We start from the raw sequence: 20,649 nt of genomic DNA, 5'->3' as shown, positions 1-20,649 counted from the left end.
GGTAGCGGCGGCCTGGCCCACCATGCGCCACCCCGGCCCTGCCGCCTCTCCTCCCACGGCGCCTCCATCCTCACCCGGGACCCCGCAGGTCTCCCCATCCGGAGACCCCCTATGTCGGGGGCCCCCCCCCACCCAGGGCCTCAGGGGCGGGGTCTCCCTCTCCCCCCACCCCCCAGCGGCCTCTCAGGCGTGGGCTGTGCTCGCAGGTGGACCCGGCCCACAGAGAAGACAGCGAATCGGAGCCACAGCCCATGGGGGACAGCAAGGAACAGCCGCAGGGCCAGGACAGCCGCGAGGAGGAAGCTGGTGGCGGGTCAGCTAGGTGAGGAAGGACCTTCCAGCAGCTTCGGTCGGCGACGCTCTTGGGGGAGAGCTGTCAGGCGTGGTTTTGGGGGGTGGGTGTGGGGGAGAGGCCGGTTTCCCAGGGATACAGCAAAGAGCTACTAACCTACACAGGGTACACGCAGTACACTTCTTCCTTGTGTAGGTATCCATGGAGTTCGAATCAACGACCTTCCTCCATTCCACACCCCCCTCCTCGGCCTCCCCCTCCCCCGAAGCGGACCCCAAATCTACACATGTGCAGTCCTTGCTAACAAATGGCTTATAGTATTTCCATAGACGCTCATCACCTCCTTCTCTAGACTTTCTTGGTTGACCCAATGACTTGCTGTAGAGACAGGTGTCTGTGGTTCACGCCTGTAATCCCAGCTGCTCAGGAGGCTGAGATTTGAGGATTCAGGTTTGAAGCCAGCCCTGGAAAAAAAAAATTCCATGAGATTTATCTCCTAATTAACAACCAAAAGGAAAACAAAAAAGTGGCGTTCCAGCCTTGAGTGAAAAAGCTAAAGGACAATGCCCAAACCTTGAGTTCTTTTTTCTTTTTTCTTTGGTCATAGGGCTTGAACGCTGGGCCTGTGCGCTGTCCCTCAGCTCTTCAGCTCAAGGCTAGCGCTCTACCACTTGAGCTACAGCCCCACTTCCAGTTATCTGGTGATTTATTGGAGATAAGAGTTTCACGGACTTTCCTGCCCAGGCTGGCTTTGAACTGTGATCCTCAGATCTCAGCTTCCTGAGTAGCTAGATAACAGGCGTGAGCCACCAGTACCTGGCTCCAGGCCTTGAGTTCTAATCAGTACACACACACACAGATACCTGCTACAGTGCCAGTAGGTGGGGGAAAGGGTGACATGAAGAGCCCAGCCCCAGATGAAAAATTCTTGACACCCTCTTTCCCAGCTAAACCAATAAAAAGCTGGATGTAGTAGTTTTTGCCTGTCATCCTAGTTTATGTAGAAGAACATATATGCTAGTTTATAAAGAGAATCACAGTCCAGACTGGACTGGGTATAAAGATTAGAATGTACTTGGAAAAAACTAGGAAAAAGAAAAAGGGGTTTGGGTGTGATTAAAGTGATTAGAGTAACTGCTAGCAAATGCAGTGCCCTGAATTCAATCCCCAGTACCACAACAACAAAAACAGCCTTATACAGACTGTAGCTCCTATCTACGACCCTAGCTACTCAAGGCTGAGATCTGAGGATCACAGTTTGAAGCCAACCTAGGCAGACAAATCCTTGAGACTAATTAGCAAGAAAAAAAAACTGAGCTGCAAATTCCATCTAACCAGTAACTGACTAGAAGCGTGGCTCTGGTGGCAGAGTACCAGTCAATGGAACATGAGGACTTGGAGTTCAATCCCAGTATTGCATATACATATATACTATACATGTACACCCACACATATGTATACAGATACACCTGTTTATATGGTAGTCCAATAAAATGTGAAATAGTATTATATGAAAAAGACAAAAATAAAGATATCCATAGCCAGGTGCTGGTGGCTCATGCCTGTAATCCTAGCTATTCAGAATTGCAGTTCAAAGCTAGCCTGGGCAGGAAAGTCCCTGAGACCTTTATCTCCAATTAACCACCTCAAAACTGGAAGTGGAGCTGTGGCTCAAAGTGGTAGAGCACTAGCCTTGAGCAAAAAAGCTCAGGGATGGCACCCAGGCCCTGTGTTCAAGCCCCAGGACAGAAGAAAAAAAAAAAAAAGACAATCATGCAGGGTGCTGGTGGCTCATGCCTGTCATCCTAACTACTCAAGAGGCTGAGATCTGAAAATCAGACAGCCTTGGCAGGAAAGTCTATGAGACTTTTATCTCCAATTAACCACCAAAATCTGGAAGTGCGGCTGTAGTTCAGGGAACTGCTAAGGGAGCTGCCCCGCTCACCCCTGTAATCCTAGCTACTTAGGAGGATGAGATCTGAGGATGGTGGTTCAAAGCCAGCCCAGGCAGTAAAGTTCATGAGATTTTTTTTTTTTGGGGGGGTGGTGTCCGGTCATGGGGCCTGAACGCTGGGCCTGGGGACTGTCTCTCAGCTCTTCAGCTCAAGGCTAGCGCTCTACCACTTGAGCCACAGCGCCACTTGCGGCTTTTTTTTTCTTTTTGCTTATATGGTGCTGAGGAATCGAACCCAGGGCCTCATGCATACAAGGCAAGCGCTCTACCACTGAGCCACCTTCCAAGCCCCAAGTCCATGAGATTCTTATTTCCAGTTAACCATCAGAAAACTGTAAATGGAGTTGTGGCTCTAAGTGGTACAGTGCTAACCTTGTGCAAAAAAGCTCGGGAACAGTGCTCAAGCCCCATGACTGACCACACACACACACACAAATACAACATACCTATTGCTTGAAATGTCAATGGCTATCTGAGCTGTTGGAAAATGGCACTTAAATACAGAAGATTCCCACAAACTAATTGGTAACGGGGACCAAAAGCAATTCTTCCAGGCACAATAATGCAAAGTGCAGTAATGTGATGTGCCTGGAGGATGTAAATGTGTCACCTGTAATTTCTATTTTATTGTTTCAGATATAAGAAGGAAAAAGTCTATAATAATGATGCAATTCTGAGGTTTTAATTTTTTCTTTTTCCTTCATCTGAGACCAGGACTCAAACTCAGTACCTGCACCAGCGTTTGCTCATTGGCCAGTGCTATCTACCAACTGAGCCATGCCTCCTGCCCCTTTAATTTTTATTTATAAAAATTACAGGCTCATGCCTGTAATCCTAGATACTCAGGAGGCTGAGATCAGAGGAGTATAGTTCGAAGCCAGCCTGGGCAGGAAAGTCCATGAGACTCATCACCAGTGAACCACCTGAAAACCAAAGTGACACTATGGCCAAGTGCTAGAGCATTAGACTTGAACTGAAGAGCTTGGACAGTGCTCAGGCCCAGAGTTCAAACCCCACAACCGACCAAAAAAATTAATTTACTGTTATTGGTGCTATGAGATTGAACTTAGGGCCTTGTACATGCTTTTTTATTTTATTCTGATTCCAAATTTTTTCCTCCCATTGTTAGCCATCGAATTCAGGGTCCCATACTAAGTAGTGCTCTACCACTGAACTACACCCCCACCCCAGCCCCTATTCTGAATTATTTTTTCTAGTCCTGAAGCTTGAACTCAGGGCCTAAACTTCTTTTGCTCAAGGCTAGCCCTCTACCACTTGAGCCACAGTGCTACTTCCAGATTTTTGTGTTTATGTCGTACCGAGGAATCCAACCCAGGGTTTCATGCATGCTAGGTAAACACATTTACCACTAAGCCTCATTCCCAGCCCTGAATTGTTTTGTTTTAAGATGAGGGTCTCATATAGCTCAGAGTGATGACGTGACCCAGGCTGGCCTCCAACTCCCAATACTCCTGACTTTGCCTCCCTAGTCTTGGGGTTACAGGCATGCACAACCACACGCAGCTGGTTCTGAATACTTTTGATCTATGGTTGTTTGATGTCAGCCTGTGGATATGAGGTCACCACATAGCAGTCAGAGGGTGCAATAAGCTCTAAGAAAAAGCTGGGGGTGGGCAGTTGAGATGGAGTCTCAGAATGTCTGTGCAGAGGGGGTACAAGCAAAGCATGTGAGTAGGGAGGACCCTTCTCCAGGAGGAAGGACAGTACTTGGAGCAGCATGATTTAGGAAAGAAATACCAAGAAATACAGTTGGACGGTGAATGGTCTTTTAGCTGAGAGTTTAGAATAGCGAAATGACACCACATGGGTAAAACAATGGCTACCTCTGAGGCTGGCAGGCTGGCGTTAATGCAGCTTTACTGGAACCAAGCCTTGCTTGTTCCCCACCTCTTGTCTGATTGCTTCTCACAGAGTTGGCAACAGAGACCACCTAGTCCTCTATACAAGTTGGTCCTCCTTTGGACTAAAGTATAACAGACTCCCTCTAGTGGCCCTGTGGAGAACAGCCTGGAGGGACAAGGGAGGTCAGGAAGGATCTAGAGACAAGATGATGGGGTGTGCCCATAGTGGTTAGAAGGGGTCAAATTTGAATATATTTAAGAAGCCAAAGCTGAAAAATTGCTAATAGGGTCTGGAGGCATGATTCAAGTGGGAGTACTTGCCAAGCCAGTGCATAGTCTAAGCCCTAACCTTGGCTGCTCAGGAGACAGAAGGATCATGATTTGAAGCCAGCAAGCACTCTACCACTGAGCCACCTTCCCAGCCCACGCCTTACCACTTTTGAGCCACAGTGCCACTTCAGGTTTTTTAGTGGTTCATTGGAGATAAGAGTCTCACAGGCTTTCCTGCTTGGGCTGGCTTTGAACCACGATCCTCAGATCTTAGTCTCCTGAGTAGCTAGGGTTACAGGTGTGAGCCAATAGTGCCTAGCCTTAGTAAGACCCTTATCCTCAATCAATAAACAAAAATCCAGAACTGGACTGTGGCTCAAGTGGTACAGCATTATCTGTGAGTAGAAAAGCTAAGGGATAGGACCCAGGCCCTGGGTTCAAGCCCCAGTATTGTGACACAAAAAAAATAGCCCAAGTTCAAACTCTAGTCACATATACATATTGAATGTTGAGTGCTGGGGTAAGAGGAAATTGGAGCATTAGAGATGATCAATTTTTTGTTAACTTTTTTTTTTTTTTTTGTCAGTTGTGGGGCTTGAACTCTGGGCCAGGGTCTCGGCCTCTTCAGCTCAAGGCGAGCGCTCTATCACTTGAGCCACAGAACGGTTTGAGCGGTTTATTGGAGATAAGAGTCTCGTAGACTTTCCTGCCTGGGCTGGCTTTGAACCACGATCCTCAGATCTCAGCCTCCTGAGTAGCTAGGATGACAGGCATGAGCCACCGACACTGTGCTAGTTTTTGTTTTTGTTTTTTTTGGTCAGTCGTGGGGCCTGAACTCTGGGCCTGGGCACTGTCCCTCAGCTCTTCAGCTCAAGGCTAGTGCTCTACCACTGGAGCCACAGCACCACTTCCAGCTTTTTCTGCTTATGTGGTGCTGAGGAATCAAACCCAGGGCCTCATGAATGCAAGGCAAGCGCTCTACCACTGAGCCACCTTCCCAGCCCCTGGCTAGTTTTTGAATGTTTGTTCACCAAATATTAAAGGTCCACTTTGGCCAGACATAGTTTTGCCTGCTAGGAATCCAGCAGTGAGCAAATCAGAATTTCTTCTCTTTTGGAACTTAAGTTCTCTTTCTTTCTTTCTTTCTTTCTTTCTTTCTTTCTTTCTTTCTTTCTTTCTTTCTTCCTCTTTTGTTCTTTTCTATTCTTTTGGTTGTTTTTGCCAGTCCTGGGGCTTGAACTCAGGACCTGGGCACTGTCCCTGAGCTTCTTCGGCTCAAGGCTAACACTCTACCACTTGAGCCAAAGCACCACTTCCAGCTTTTTCTGTGTATGTGGTACTGAGGAATCGAACCCAGGGCTTCCTGCATGCTAGGCAAGCACTCTATCATCACTAAGCCACATTCTCAGTCACCAGTCTGCTTTGTCTCTCCCAGGGTGCAGGTTCTAGAGATTTCATGTAAATGGAATCATGTGGTCCTTTGTATCCAGCTTCTTTCAGTGGGCTTATTGCCAAGGTTCTTCCATACCATAGTATTTGCCAGAACTTTATTTATTTATTTGGTCTGTTGTGGGGCTTGAACTCTGGGCTTGGGCGCTATCCTTGCACTCTTCAGCTCAAGGCAAGTGCTCTACCCCTTGAGCCGCAGTACCACTTCCGGTTTTCTGGTGGTTTATTAGAGATAAGAGTCTCATGTACTTTCGTGCTCGGGCTGGCCTTGAACCGTGATCCTCAGATCTCAGCCTCCTGAATAGCTAGGATTACAGGCGTGAGCCACTGGCGCCCAGCTTAGAACTTTATTCTTTCTTACAGCCAAACAACATCCTGTCTTATGAGTCTATATTAATCCATTAGTACGTTGATGAACACTTTTGGGATGATGAATAATGTTGCTATGAACACCCATATGCAAGTTTTTACCAGGCACCAGCAGCTCATACTTGTCATCCTAGTTACTCAGGAGGCTGAGAGCCAGAGGATTGTGGTTCAAAGCCGGTTTGGGTTACAAAAAAATTTGGCAAGATTCCATTTCCAATAAACCAAATGTGGTTGTGGTCATTCACATGACTGCCTGGCCCAAGTGAGAATTTCTGGAGCCAAATTCAGGAAGGACTAGAGCTGTCATGGTGGGGGTCACTGTGGTGGCAATGGATGAGAGCTGCTGAGAGAGAGAGAGCAGAGGTTGAGGACAGGACCCTGGGGCCTCCAGACAGAGAGTCAGCGTCCCTTTGTCTCCCCCATTCATTGGCTGAAAAGCAAGCCACAGGTTGGAATGGATTCTAGGTGTGTGCTGTCCATCATAGATCAGAGAAAGGGGAGGAACGTTTGTTTGATAATCTTATTGCAGCTGTGTGGCAGAGACTGACCATTGCTAATCATTAGAGTCTTCAAGACACTCCACAGGAACCTAATGCATATGGGGGAAGATCAGTGTTTGGCCAGTTAACAGATGCTGAGCAGATACTCAGCAGCATGATTAAAGCGTTAGCACATTTCTGGAGAGGGAATAGAGATGGAAACAGGCTCAGCCACTCAGAATCAAACCTCCCCCTCCTGGCTGCACTTGCACAACATCACCTTGCCCAAGAGCCAGAGATTCTGCTCTGCTTCTCCTGCAAGTTTGATTAGATCCTCTCCTCCTGGGCCTTCTGCCCCCATGGTCATAAGTGGCTGGCAGATTGTTTACTTGTTTATCACTGTTAGAGCCCACGGAGGGAGGGAGGGAGGGCTGGCCCCAGCAGCGGGTAGCTTTGGCTCCCACGCCTGCCAATCACAGCTTTACCTGGAGAGAACAGATGGTCTCTTCACTTAGACCATTTTCTGGGGCCCTGCCAGCCTGGGTCCTGCTTGGGAAACTGTCCTAATCCTCGCAGCTAGGGACTTCATAGAAGGACACACAGAATGGATGAATGTGGACTGGTGTGTAATAGCCCACACCCCATGCTGTGCCCCCTGCAGGTCAGACACACTAGGCACACGGTGTTGGGCTTCTTCCACATCAGGCCTCAGGCCAGGATTTGGCAACAGAACCTGGCCCAGGAGCTGGGGAAGCCAGTGGCGAGGATACCACACATTTTGTTTATTAAAGCTAATTGGGGAATGCAGACCCAGGGAAGCCTATGAATCATTACCATTCATATGCAGCTGCTGAGCATTATGAAAAATGAAACAGGAAGGATGAAACCCCCAGAGGAAAGGCTGGAAAAAACATAAGCTCTCAGCAGACATCCGATGCAGGCTTTTGTCCCACCATGAGATATAAATTGATTGAATTCGAATGATTTTCCACCATTTGCAAAGCTGCCATTCTTGGAGCCTTAGGAAGGAAGGTCTCAGAGCCAGTGGCAGCTCACACAGGTTGTGGACAATGACACCGTGATCTCATTGATTTGAATTTCGGGGTTCTAAAATTCTGGGGGGTGGGGGTGTCGGAGAGGTTGAGACAAAAGGGAAACTGCAAGGTGTGTGAGCAGGATTAACGGTACCAGCCTGGCAGTGGCTCGTTCATTTTGACTCGGCAAATACTTATGATGCCTTTGGGGTACTAAGCAGCCTGGCTGAGCAGAATGCAGCCCCGCCCTCAGCCTGTGGGTACTGGGGGAGGGGGCTGAAACGCAGAAACGGTGACAGCTTCCTGGCCAGTTGAAGAGGGGGCAGTTAGGAGAAGGTAGACAGCTGCTTTGTTGTGAAGGAGACAGAAAGGGAACATCACCCCAGCTGACGGCTAATAAGTTAGGGATGTTGTGAAGGTGGCAGATTGCTGGAGACAGAAGGAGGACACAACAAGGCCAGGCTGAGGACATGGCTAAGGGGCCACACACTTGGCTAGCATGCGGGAAGCCCCGAGCTGGAATCTCAGCACCAATGAAATAAAACAGACCAGAAAGAGGATGTAGGTCTTGATCCTGGAAGGCCTTTTCTGCTTTGTGAAGATATTCAAGCTTGATCCTGTGAGGGGTAGTTGTAGGGGCACATGCTTATGGTTCTGGCATTTTCTGGGCACTCAGGAGAATCTCAAGTTTGAGGCCAGCATGGGTTATATAGCAAGTTCAAGACCAGCTTGAGAATCTATCTTTACAAAAAGGGGGGGCTGTTAGTATGGCTAAATGGTACAGCACTTGTATTTGCTGGACCTGGTTTCCATTCCTAGCCCCCCTTAAAATAGATATATAGCCAGAGTTAGTGGCTCATGCCTATAATCCTAGCTACTCAGGAGCCTGAGCTCAAACATCTCCAGTTTAACATCTCCAGTTAACTACCAAAAAAAAAAAAAGCTGGGTACTCACTTCAGCAGCACATATACTAAAACTGGAGCTATCCAGAGAAGATTAGAGAGGACTCTGCATGAAGGATGACACAAATTCTGAAGCATTCCTTATTTTTTTTTTCAGATCCAAAAAAAAGAAAAAAGAAAAATGGAGGTGTGGCTCAAAGTAGTCAAGTGCTAGCCTTGAACACAAAAGCTCAGGAACAGTGCCCAGGCCCTGAGTTCAAGCCCAGGATGGGCAAACACACAAAGATATGAACAGATGTACATGTAAATCTATAGAGATAGATATCACCCTATACTATAAAGATCCTTTGGAGAAAGGAGAGGCAGAGGGAATGAAGCTGGGGGTGGGGGCGGTATGGAGGGAAGAGGTGGGAGTTGGGCAGAGCCTTGATGAAGAGCAAGGGTGTCAGAGTATCCAGGATCAGGACCCTGGATGTAAAAGGAAGACAGCAGAGGCCTGAGCAAGCCTTGAGGTCAGGTGTTGGGACTGGCAGGGGAGGGTGGTTAACAGTGTTGCTGATGAGCTACAGTGTGCCACGCAGCTTTTTTTGTTGTTGTTGGTTGTGGGTCTTGAACTCTGGGCCTGGGTGCTGTCCCTCAGCTCTTCAGCTCAAGGTGAGCACTCTACCACTTGAGCCACAGTGCAACTTCTGGTTTTCTGATGGTTTATTGGAGATAAGAGTCTCACGTACTTTCCTGCCCAGGCTGGCTTTGAACTGTGATCCTCAGCTCTCAGCCTCCTGAGTAGCTAGGATGACAGGCGTGAGCCACCAATGTCCAGGTGCAGGAACTGTTTTATTTGAAAGCTTTCTTACCCACATGCTGAGATACAATCAGAGGTAGAATAGTCTTAGGATATGTAGATTTCTTTTTCTACAATCTTGGCTGTCATAGGGATGAGTGGCTGCATGAGGGAGACCTTTGGTTGAGTGGAGGTGTTTGTGTTTGTATGACAGATATTTTGGTTGGTCAGTCTGCATTATTTATGCTTATTTCCACATGCTGAGATACAATCAGAGGTAGAATAGTCTTAGGATATGTAGATTTCTTTTTCTACAATCTTGGCTGTCATAGGGATGAGGGGAAGTGGCTGCATGAGGGAGACCTTTGGTTGAGTGGAGGTGTTTGTGTTTGTATGACAGATATTTTGGTTGGTCAGTCTGCATTATTTATGCTTATTTCAAAGAAGCAAGTTGATATAAAACAACAGTGGCCTCGGGTATCTGACAGATCTTGTTTATGTGAGTGTGTCCTGGGGCTTGAAGTCAGGGCCTGGGCACTGTCCCTGAGCTTTTTCTGTTTTTGGGTTTTATTTTTTTTGCTTGTCGTGGGCCTGATATCTGGGCCTAGGTGCTGTGCCTCAGCTCTTCAGCTCAAGGCTAGTGCTCTACCACTTGAGCCACAGCACCACTTCCAGCTTTTTTTTTTTTTTGCTGGTCGTGGGGCCTGAACTCTGGGCCTGGGCGCTGTCCCTCAGCTCTTCAGCTCAAGGCGAGCACTCTACCACTTGAGCCACAGTGCAACTTCTGGTTTTCTGATGGTTTATTGGAGATAAGAGTCTCACGTACTTTCCTGCCCAGGCTGGCTTTGAACTGTGATCCTCAGCTCTCAGCCTCCTGAGTAGCTAGGATGACAGGCGTGAGCCACCAATGTCCAGGTGCAGGAACTGTTTTATTTGAAAGCTTTCTTACCCACATGCTGAGATACAATCAGAGGTAGAATAGTCTTAGGATATGTAGATTTCTTTTTCTACAATCTTGGCTGTCATAGGGATGAGGGGAAGTGGCTGCATGAGGGAGACCTTTGGTTGAGTGGAGGTGTTTGTGTTTGTATGACAGATATTTTGGTTGGTCAGTCTGCATTATTTATGCTTATTTCAAAGAAGCAAGTTGATATAAAACAACAGTGGCCTCGGGTATCTGACAGATCTTGTTTATGTGAGTGTGTCCTGGGGCTTGAAGTCAGGGCCTGGGCACTGTCCCTGAGCTTTTTCTGTTTTTGGGTTTTATTTTTTTTGCTTGTCGTGGGCCTGATATCTGGGCCTAGGTGCTGTGCCTCAGCTCTTCAGCTCAAGGCTAGTGCTCTACCACTTGAGCCACAGCACCACTTCCAGCTTTTTTTTTTTTTTGTTGGTCGTGGGGCCTGAACTCTGGGCCTGGGCGCTGTCCCTCAGCTCTTCAGCTCAAGGCTAGCACTCTACCACTTGAGCCACAGTGCCACTCCCAGCTTTTTCTGGTTATGTGATACTGAGGAATTGAACCCAGGGCCTCATGCATGCAAGACAAGCACTCTACCACTGAGCCACCTTCCCAGCCCCATTTCCAGCTTTTTCTGCTTATGTGGTGCTGAGGAATTAACCCAGGGCTTCCTGCATGCAAGGCAAGCACTCTACCACTGAGCCACATTCCCAGCCCCAGCCCTGAGCTTTTTTGGCTCAAGGCTAGCACTCTAGCACTCTCAGTTACAGCTCCACTTCCGGTTTTCTAGTGGTTTATTGGAGATAAGAGTCTCATAGACTTTCCTGCCCCGGCTGGCTTTGAACCTTGATCCTTAGATCTCAGTCTCCTGAGTAGCAAAGATTACAGGCGTGAGCCAATGGTGCCTGGCAGATCGCCACTTTTTTTGGCAGCAGGTGGGGCGGGGAGGGGGAAGTTCCAGGGAATGCAACCCAGGACCTTCTGCATTTTAAGTACACACTGACCAAGAAGGGGTCTCAGAACATCGAGTGCGGACCTCTAAGCCATGCCCTTTTAGAAGTCAGGTTCCTACCCTTGTATCTCCAATTCCAGTACCAACCGCCAGGGGGTGCTGGAGGGAAAGTCAGGACCCTACTTCTCCTCTCTGGAATCCAGCATTGAAATCCTGAAGAAGAGAGCCCAGGAGCTTATTGAAAACATCAACGAAAGCAGGCAGAAGGACCTCGCACTCATGGCCAACTTCCGAGACAGCCTCAAGATTAAGGTGAAGGACTCCACCGAGTGGGAGGGGAGGTATTCCTTAAAGGGAAAGAAGCCAGGCACCAGTAGCTCATACCTGAAATCCCAGCTACTCAGGAGGCTGAGATCTAGAGGTTTGTGGTTTGAAGCCAGCCTAGCCAAAAAGTACATAAGACTCCATTTCAATAAACCAGCAGAATGTTGGGCTGGAGGTGTGGTTCAGATAGTAGCGGGCCAGCAGAGCAAACAAGAAATCGAGAGATCCTGAGTTCACACCTCAGCACAACCAAAAGCAAAAACAATTGAAATGTAGGCAATTTTACTGTCAGTCAATGGAGTTCTTTGTACCGTTTTAATAACATACAGAAAAGAAATCCACTTAAAACAAATCTGGTGATCAAAAAGAGGTTTTTGACCTTCTAAGATCACTCATTCTTTGAAAGGTCTCGGATCTGACAGAGAAGTTAGAGGAGAGGATGTACCAGGCTTACAACCAACACAGCAAGATCATTCAGGAACGGCTCCAAGAATTTACCCAGAAAATTGAAAAGATTAGCCAATTGGAGACAGAGCTCAGAGAAGTCTGCCACACGGTGGAGACCATGTACAACGACCTGTGTGTCCAGCCTGAGGTAAGAGCCACCTTCTCATGGGGTGTGGCTGGGTGTCTGAGGCAGGGGACTTGGGATGCTTTACTGGGAGTAAATATAAACAGAAACCAAGGACTTTTTGTGTGTGGGTATGTGCCAGTCTTGAAGCTTGAACTTGGGGACTGGTGTTTCTTGCACACAGCTGCTGGTACTCTATCCCTTAAGCCACAGCTCCACTTCCAGCTTTTTGGTGATTAACTGGTGATAAGAGTCTCATGGACTTTCTGCCCAGGCTGGTTTTAAACTGCAATCCTCAGATCTCAGGATTATAGCATTGAGGTTTGAATTTAGGGCCTCACATGTGCTAGGCAGATGCTCTACTACTTTAGCCATTCTCCTAGCCATTCTTTTTTTTTTTTTGTCAGTCATGGGCCTGAACTCTGGGCCTGGGTGCTGTCCCTCAGCAATTCAGCTCAAGGCTAGCGCTTGACCACTTGAGCTACAGCACCACTTCCAGTTTTTTCTGCTTATGTGGTGCTGAGGAATTGAACCCAGGGCTTCATGCATGCAAGGCAAGCACTCTACCACTGAGCCACCTTCCCAGCCCCTAGCCATTCTTATTTATTTTATGGGTCCGGTCGTGGGGCCTGAACTCTGGGCCTGGGCCCTGTCCCTCAGCTCCTCAGTTCAAGGCTAGCGCTCTACCACTTGAGCCACAGCACCACTTCTGGCTTTTTCTTTTTGCTTATGTGGTGCTGAGGAATTGAATCCAGGGCCTCAGGCATGCAAGGCAAGCGCTCTACCACTGAGCCACCTTCCCAGCCCCCCCCCCGTTTTTATTTATTGAATAGGGTGTGGGTTGTAATCCTCCTGTTTATACTTTCCACATAGTTAGGATGACAGGTGTGTGCCTTGAAGCCCAGCTCTACCTTATTTATTTATTTTTGTTACTTTTTGTTAGTCATGGGACTTGAATTTAGGATTCAGGAGCTGTCCCTGAGCCTTTCTGGTCAAGGCTAGTGCTCTACCACTTGAGCCACAGGCTCCATTTCTGGTTTCCTGGGATTAATTGGACACAAGAGTTTCAAAACTTTTCCTGGCTAGGCTGGCTTCAAACCATGATCCTCAGATTTCAGCAGCCTGAGTAGCTAGGATGACAGGTGTGAGCTGCCAGTGCTTAGGCTTATTCTTTGTTACAGTTATCTTTTGAACATTTTACCAGGGCTGACCACAAACTGACATCTTCACTATCTCTTCCTCCGGGTTTTTGTTTGTTTGGCAGTGTTGGGGATGGAACCCAGGGTCTCACGCATACTAAGCTTACGCCCTGTCACCGTGTCACTGAGAAGCACTAGTGAGCTCACCACCAGACCCAACCCTAGGGGCCACAGTCCCTGCAAAGCCCTCGCTGCCCCTGCCATCTGGTTTGGGGATCCCAGCATAGATGGTATGTTGAGCCAAAAAGCAAAACAGTTGTCATTTCTCCTCGTCTGTGGTCAGCTGAGCGGTGACAGAAGCACAGCATCCATCGTATCAGTCAGAAGAGACTGCTCCCGCTGCCCGCAGCCCTGAGGCCTGGGCAGTGCTTCACCCAGCTATGCCCATCCCCGCAGGGCAGAAGACGCCAGACAGGGGCCATGGCCCCCAGCGTGTTTGTCTGTCCTGTGGAACACCCGTGAAACTGCTGCCCAGTAGTAACAAGTAAATGTGTCCACATCTTGTGGTCAGATGCACAAGCTCTTTATTTTTCTTTCTTTTGTCCTGCCCCAGAAACCAGCATGAACAAGGCCTGGCTGGGGAGGGAAGGTGGCGGGTGGCGCCACCTAGGGGCCTGCTGGGGCCAGGTCTCCCAGGAGTACTTCCAGTGTACTTCCCCTCTCCCTGCTCCCCAGCCAAGAAACTGGAGGGTGAAGTCAGCTCATCGCCTTACAAATGGATCCAGAAACAGATCTTGTCTTCTTCTGAAGGGGCATAGACGAATGCCTTTCCGTTGTTAATTTCCATATTTAAAAATAGTGAGCCAGGCACTGATGGCTCATCATGTCATCCTAACTACTCTGGAGGCTGAGCTCTGAGGATTGTGGTTCAAAGCCAGCCTGGGCAGGAAAGTCCACGAGACTCTTTATCTCCAATAAAACACCAGAAAACTGGAAGTGGTGCTGTGGCTCAAGTGGTAGAGCACTCACTTTGAGCTAAAGAGCTGAGGGACAGCACCCAGGCCCAGAGTTCAAGCCCCATGACCCCGGGAGGGGATATATATATATCTCGTTCTCTCCCTTCTCACCAAACAATCAGGTCCATCTGCCATATTCCTAATTAAACTTAGAGCACAGGGGGCCCAGGCTCCCGCCAGGGTCTCTTCAGGAAGGGGCTTTGGAACATCCAGGCACTCTGAAGTGAATTTACTTGCCAACCGTGAATGCCTGAATTCCTGTGATTGCTCTGCCAAGGATGAGCGCGTGGATATCGTGTGTACCTGCATGAGATTAGGAAGCCAGGTGAGAGTCCATGCCGTGCAGAACTCTCACTTGGCTTTTTCCCTCACTGCTGGTGCTTTTCCATTTGAGCCACAGCTCTACTTGCAGGTTTTTGCTGGTTAATTAGATGCAATCTCCTCGACATTCCTGCCTGGGCTAGTTGTGAGCCTCGATCCTCAGATCTCAGCCTCCTGTCTAGGATTACAGGTTGAGCCTGGTTTGGAGTCTTCACAGTTCATAACTGCCTACTAAGTCAGTCTTCAAGGGCTGTGTAGGGCTATGTGTGGCTCGAGTGGTAGAGCACGTCCCTCACAGAGGGAGGCCCTCAGTTCTATCCTGAGTACCACACCAAATAAATAAAAAACTAAATAAAGTTAGTCTTCCTGTTCCTTAGGCTGTCACTTTAGAAGAACAGACCAACAAAGATGGCCTCTACTGAGGGCTGAGGGCAAGTCACATCTTAGTGAGGGCTGCCAGGAGGAACCTGGTCCATCACCAGTCAGGCCATGCTAGGATTTTTTTTTTTTTGGTTGGTCTCGGGGCTTGAACTCTGGGCCTGAGCGCTGTCCCTCAGCTCTTCAGCTCAAGGTGAATGCTCTACCACTTGAGCCACAGCACCACTTCCAGTTTTCTGGTGGTTCATCGGAGATAAGAGTCTCAGACTTTCCTGCCCAGGTTGGCTTTGAACCATGATCCTCACATCACAGCCTTCTGAGTAGCTAGGATGACAGGCGTGAGCCACCAGAGCCCAGTGAGAAGATTCTTTTTACAGTTCTGTAACACAACTTGGAAAACCCAAACACTCACGTTGTTTGCACTATACCCCAGATTGCAACTGGTCTCCCCCTGCCCTCGGTCCTGCTAAGCGACCCTAGCTCATCTGGCCACACCTGTAGATGATTAAACGTTTGCTTCCCAACCCTGGGATCCTGCCTTCTACAGAGATGTGAGATCACACACCTGCAGACGTTATGGTACCTTTGCTTTTTCCCCTTGGCACCCCTGGACTCAAGCTCCCCATCACTCGAGCCATGCCCCCTGCCCTCATGATGGCTTTTTTGTTTGTTTTTTAAACTACCTGAGGGCTGGGAGAGCAAACAGTCCACAAACCATGATTGCTGACTCCCCATCCTGAATCAGTCTATCCCAGAGCCACCCTAGTGTTTCCGCCTGTCTCCCCTACTTCCAGGAAATAGGCCTCCCCTTAGTCACACAGCTCCCTCTACTTCCCAAGCCCTCCTCTGCCCAGCCCTCTGGCCATCCTCCCTGCATACCATTCTCCCACACACCCCTCTCAGTACCTCTGGCATGCTCCACCTAGTGGCCTAACAGAAACAATATAGGGCTGTGGGGCCCTTGTCATTGAGCCTCATAGAAAGACATCCCCTGTCTGTGCTTGGTCTGTCTAGAAGCCTCTCTGTCAGCGGAGCTACTATCTCCCTCTATCTGCATGGCTCACACCAGATTGACCTTTTCTTTCCAGCCCCTCTTCCCTCACTGGAGATTGAATTTAAGGCCTCTGGCATGCTCGCCACCAGTGTTCTTTCACTTGAGCCACACCTCCAGTCCTTTATATTTTTATTTTTCAGATAGAATTTAGTGCTTTTGCTTGGATCTTGATTCTTCTACCACTGCCTCCCAAGTAATAGAAATTACAGGCATGTTTGTAACCATACCTGGCCTTTTCTTTCTTTCTTTCTTTTTTCTTTTTTTGGTTGGTTGTGGGGCTTGAACTCTGGGCCTGAGCACTGCCCCTCAGCTCTTCAGCTCAAGGCTGGCCCTCTACCACTGAGCCACAGCGCCACTTCTTGCTTTTTCTGCTTATATGGTGCTGAGGAATCAAACCCAGGGCCTCATGCATGCAAGGCAAGTACTCTACCACTGAGCTACGTTCCCAGCTCCACCTGGCCTTTTCTTTCTTTTTTTAGACAGTTGTGGGGCTTGAACTATGGGCCTAAGAGCTCTTTAGCTCAAGGTGAGCACTCTTACTACTTGAGCCACAGCACCACTTGCAGTTTTCTGGTGGTTAATTGGACATGAGTCTCACAGACTTTCTTGCCCAGGTTAGCTTTGAACCACGATCCTTAGATCTCATCCTCCTGAGTAGCTAGGATTACAGGCATGATGCCACTGGTACCAGGACTTCCTTTCCTTTCTAAGGATCTTTTTCCACATCTGTCTTCCCCAAGCCAGTTAGGACCTCGGTGTGAATCAGCATCAGCTGCGAGGTGTAAATGCCACAGTCTGCAAGTGTTTTTCCTTCTCTGCACATGAACTGGAATGGTGACTCTCATGCTGGTCCACAGCAGCGGTCCCTCAGTCCCAGGGAAGGGCAGAGAGAGAGGGCTGGGGCACCATGTGAGTCTCATTGGAACCCTTCACTCCTACAGGCCCTGTGAGTGACTTGCCCTAGGCCACACCATCACTAGGTGATCACAGAAGTAGCTCTCTACATGTCCCCAGCCCTACCTGCTGTCCTCCCCCCCCCCCCGGCCCAGGTTGTGGCCCCTACCTTCATAGGTGTTCACAGCCTCCAAGTTCATGGCGTGTCGGATCACGTGATACTCATCACAAATCCCATTCCCCCCCAGTATGTCTCGGGCCTGGCGGGCGATGTCCAGGGCCTTCCCACAGTTATTCCTCTTGAGCAGGGAGATCATTTCCGGGGTGGCCCTGGAGGTAACATATATGTAACAAACACTGTTCTCTCTGGCTTGAGCAGACCCAGTGAAAGAGGGGTTCCCGATGAGGGCCCATTCAGTAGGAGAAGCGTGGGTCCCCGGGTGGGCCAGCAGCTGGGAAGGAGCTCCAAGGAGGGCCAGGGGGCACTCCTGACAGCCCCTCCCCCACGTGGCCCCTACTTGTTTTGGTCTTTCAAGCGGCCAAGCTGCAGGCAGGCATGGAGGCCCAGCGTGATCTCAGTGAGCATGTCCGCCAGCTTCTTCTGCACCAGCTGGTTCCTGGCCAAGGGGACGCCAAACTGCATCCTAGATGGGCGAGGTCGGATGAAGTCTGGAAGGCGGCCCTCTCCTCTGTTCCCAGGCTGCCCCTCAGTTCACACCAGCCCATGGCTCACCCAGCCCTCAGCGCTCAGGACCACTTCACGGAACAGGGCGCTTAAGTCGGGTGATGGGGACTGGAGAATCATTGGGATACAGGTAGGGTACCCCAGAACCCTACCCCCAGAAGCACCTGCAGAAGCCCACACACACCTATCTAGGGTGTACTGGCGGGCAGTGTGCAAACAGAACTCTGCAGCTCCCAGCACACCCCATGTGATACCAAATCGAGCGTTGTTGAGGCAGCCGAACGGTCCCTGCAGGGTGGGTAGGAGACAGGGTGAGGCACTGCAGAAACTCCGATGCAGGAGACACCTCCTCCCACACACCCCACACAAGGGGACCTGGCCATTTAAATCACACACAGCCTAGCTGCAGAACCTCAGGATGGTGGAAAGACTCTGTGTGTGTGTGTGTGTGTGTGTGTGTGTGTGCTGGGGCTTGAACTCAGAGCCTGGGTTCTATCCCTTAGCTCATTTGCTCAAGGCTAGTACTCTACCACTTGAGCCACAGCTTTGCTTTTGGCTTTTTGGTGGTTCATTGATATAAATGTCTCATGAACTTTCCTGCCTGGGCTAGCTTCAAACTGTGGTCCTCAGATCTCAGCCTCCTGAGTAGTTAGGTTTTATAGGTGTGAGTCACTGCCACTGGTTTTGCACACGGTTCTATCCAGTTCAGACCCTGGGCCTGGTACTGGGCCTGGTACTTAGGTTCAAGAGGTTGAGCTGAGCTTCGGCGGCCCTACTATGTACTGGGCCAGAAGCTCAGGGGTCTCATCCATGTGGTCCCTGCCTGAGGAAAGTGAACCAGCAAGTGACCCAACACCAGAGCCCACAGTGCAGGCCACTCACCGCCAGGCCGGACACATTGGGCAGCACATTTTCCTCGGGCACCTCCACGCCATCCATGATGATCATCCCAGTGGATGAGGCCCGCAAGGAGAACTTGCCCTCGATCTTGGGGGCTGCCAGACCACGCATGCCCTTCTCCAGCAGAAAGCCCCGGATGCGGTCATCATCACAACGAGCCCATACTATGAACAGGTCAGCCACAGGTGCATTGGTGATCCTTGGGGCAGAAAGGTCAGTGAGGAGTCTGGCTGCTGTCCCTCGCTCCCGACCACCCTTAGCCCAGGCCCCTCACCATGTCTTTGTCCCATTGAGGGTATAACTTTTGCTCGATGGGTTATGGCGAGCTCTGGTCTCCATGCCAGCGGGGTCACTCCCATGGTTGGGTTCTGTGAGACCAAAGCAGCCTAGAATCTCCCCCTTGGCTGCAGGCAAAAGAGAGGGTCATAAGGCTGCCAGGCCCCCACTCATCCCCCTAAAACAGATCAGCTTCTCTACTGAGCCAGACCCTGAGAAAAAAGTCAGGTCAGGCCCTGCCTTCAGATTACTTAGGAGATGGAGGACAGGTCCCCAGGCCCCCAGGAAAGGGGCCCAGGAAGTCAGGAGGAGTTGGTAGTTGTGTCTGGTGCACAAAAGTTAGCAGGAGGAAGGTTTGAGGAGGCACTAGAGGCCTGACTCAAGGGTAAAGCACCTGTCTTGCAAACACAATGTCCTGAGTTCAAACTCCAGTCCTGCCAAAAGAGTGATCAGGGATGTCACAGAAAGGTCAGCAGTGACCTGGTCACGTGGGGCCTCCTGGATCCCATTAGGAAGACTTTAAACTTTGGACTGGGATGTGAAGCACAGAGCTCAGAGCAAATCAGGTGAGAGATGATGGTTGGGAGAGGGGAGGAGGAAGAGGAGGCAGGCCAAAGCTGGTCCAACTGGACCTTAGAGCATGGCAGGGGCCCAGGTGGCCACTGGGGAAATAGGGAAAGAAGGTAGGCTCAGGGGATAGCCTTATGACGATAGTAAGTGTGTGTGTGTGTGTGTGTGTGTACCCCACAAGCAGAGGCCAGAGGCTCACCCAGCCGGGGCAGGTACTTTTGTCGCTGCTCCTCACTGCCATAGACGTAGATGGGGTGCATGACAAGGGAGGACTGGACACTCATCATGGACCTGTAGCCGCTGTCCACCCGCTCTAGCTCTCGGGTCAGGAGCCCATAGGCTACGGATGAGACCCCAGCACAGCCATAGCCTAAGAATAGTAGGGGAAAGGCAGTTAGGGCAACACAGGGTCAAAGTCCAACCCAGCTGGGACCCAGATCTTCCAGGGAGGGGCACTTAAGGAGACAAGCATGGAACTGGCCCTGGCTGCTGGGAGGTCTCTGGAGCTCATTCCCAAAGGCACCGGTTTACAGATTGGAAAGCAAAGGGGCGTGGCTCCTCTGGAAGAGCATTTACCCAGCATGCTCTTGGGTTCAGGCTCCACTCCCACCAAGCAATAAGAAGAAAATTCCAGGGGGCTCGGAATGGAAGGGGCCTTTCCCCACACAGTACAGCCTGCAGGGAGTGGAGAGAAACGCGTCCCTACCTTTGATGGTGGGTCCCAGCACGCCCAGCTCCCCCATCTCAGAGACAATCTCTCGATGAAAAACTGCCAAGGGACAGAGAGATGCCAGAGCTCAGCCCTGGGCCGGGGAAGCCCAAGGCCCAGGAACAGCGGGACCCCAAGGCTGGAGCGGACGGAGCTGTCGGGCAATGGCAGAGGGGCGCGGCCCCGGGCGCCCGCCCTCGGGCCTGGCACCTTCATTGCGGTTGGCCAGCAGGATTCGAGGCATGAGTTTCTCCTGGCAGTAGTTGCGGAAGGTGTCCCGGATGAGGATCTCATCTGCTGTCAGCTGCTCCTCCAGCACCAGCGGATCCCGCCAGTCGAACTGGGGACCAGAAGCTGGGCCGGGGACCGAGGACTCCTCAGCCCTAGCCGGCCCGCCCTCCGCCGCGCCCTCTCCCCGACCGCAGCTCCCCTCCCCCATCTCGCTCCATAAGCGACCGCGCAGGTCGAGAACAGATGGAAAAGACGACCCCCCCCTCAGGCCCCGCGGGGAC

General features: G+C 50.2%; 2 protein-coding genes across 3 annotated transcripts in view; one reads left to right on the top strand and one right to left on the bottom strand.

Moving 5' to 3' along the window:
- The window catches only part of Syce2 (synaptonemal complex central element protein 2), a 14,495-nt gene extending 250 nt beyond the window's left edge, over positions 1-14,245 (top strand). The window contains exons 2-5 of one of the 2 annotated variants that reach the window (XM_013034218.1): positions 207-322; positions 11,441-11,612; positions 12,031-12,219; positions 13,678-14,245. In XM_013034218.1, coding sequence (XP_012889672.1) covers positions 207-322; positions 11,441-11,612; positions 12,031-12,219; positions 13,678-13,749 — 549 coding nt within the window. In that variant the 3' untranslated portion in view covers positions 13,750-14,245. Of the gene's footprint in view, positions 1-206; positions 323-11,440; positions 11,613-12,030; positions 12,220-13,459 lie in introns of both variants that reach the window. The other variant, XM_013034219.1, reaches the window with a different exon arrangement.
- Positions 14,246-14,379: 134 nt separating this feature from the next.
- The window catches only part of Gcdh (glutaryl-CoA dehydrogenase), a 7,485-nt gene continuing 1,215 nt past the window's right edge, over positions 14,380-20,649 (bottom strand). Inside the window, exons 3-11 of the mRNA XM_013034251.1 lie at positions 20,348-20,491; positions 20,135-20,197; positions 19,628-19,798; positions 18,857-18,986; positions 18,565-18,781; positions 17,867-17,970; positions 17,516-17,641; positions 17,167-17,327; positions 14,380-14,653 (exon numbers count right to left, since the gene is read on the bottom strand). Of these exons, the coding sequence (XP_012889705.1) occupies positions 14,580-14,653; positions 17,167-17,327; positions 17,516-17,641; positions 17,867-17,970; positions 18,565-18,781; positions 18,857-18,986; positions 19,628-19,798; positions 20,135-20,197; positions 20,348-20,491 (1,190 nt within the window). The 3' untranslated portion in view covers positions 14,380-14,579. The remainder of the gene's footprint in view (positions 14,654-17,166; positions 17,328-17,515; positions 17,642-17,866; positions 17,971-18,564; positions 18,782-18,856; positions 18,987-19,627; positions 19,799-20,134; positions 20,198-20,347; positions 20,492-20,649) is intronic.

The sequence above is a fragment of the Dipodomys ordii genome, unplaced genomic scaffold (assembly GCF_000151885.1).
Source record: "Dipodomys ordii isolate 6190 unplaced genomic scaffold, Dord_2.0 Scaffold184, whole genome shotgun sequence".
NCBI classification, from domain to species: domain Eukaryota; kingdom Metazoa; phylum Chordata; class Mammalia; order Rodentia; family Heteromyidae; genus Dipodomys; species Dipodomys ordii.
This window is presented reverse-complemented; position numbering and strand designations above follow the sequence as displayed.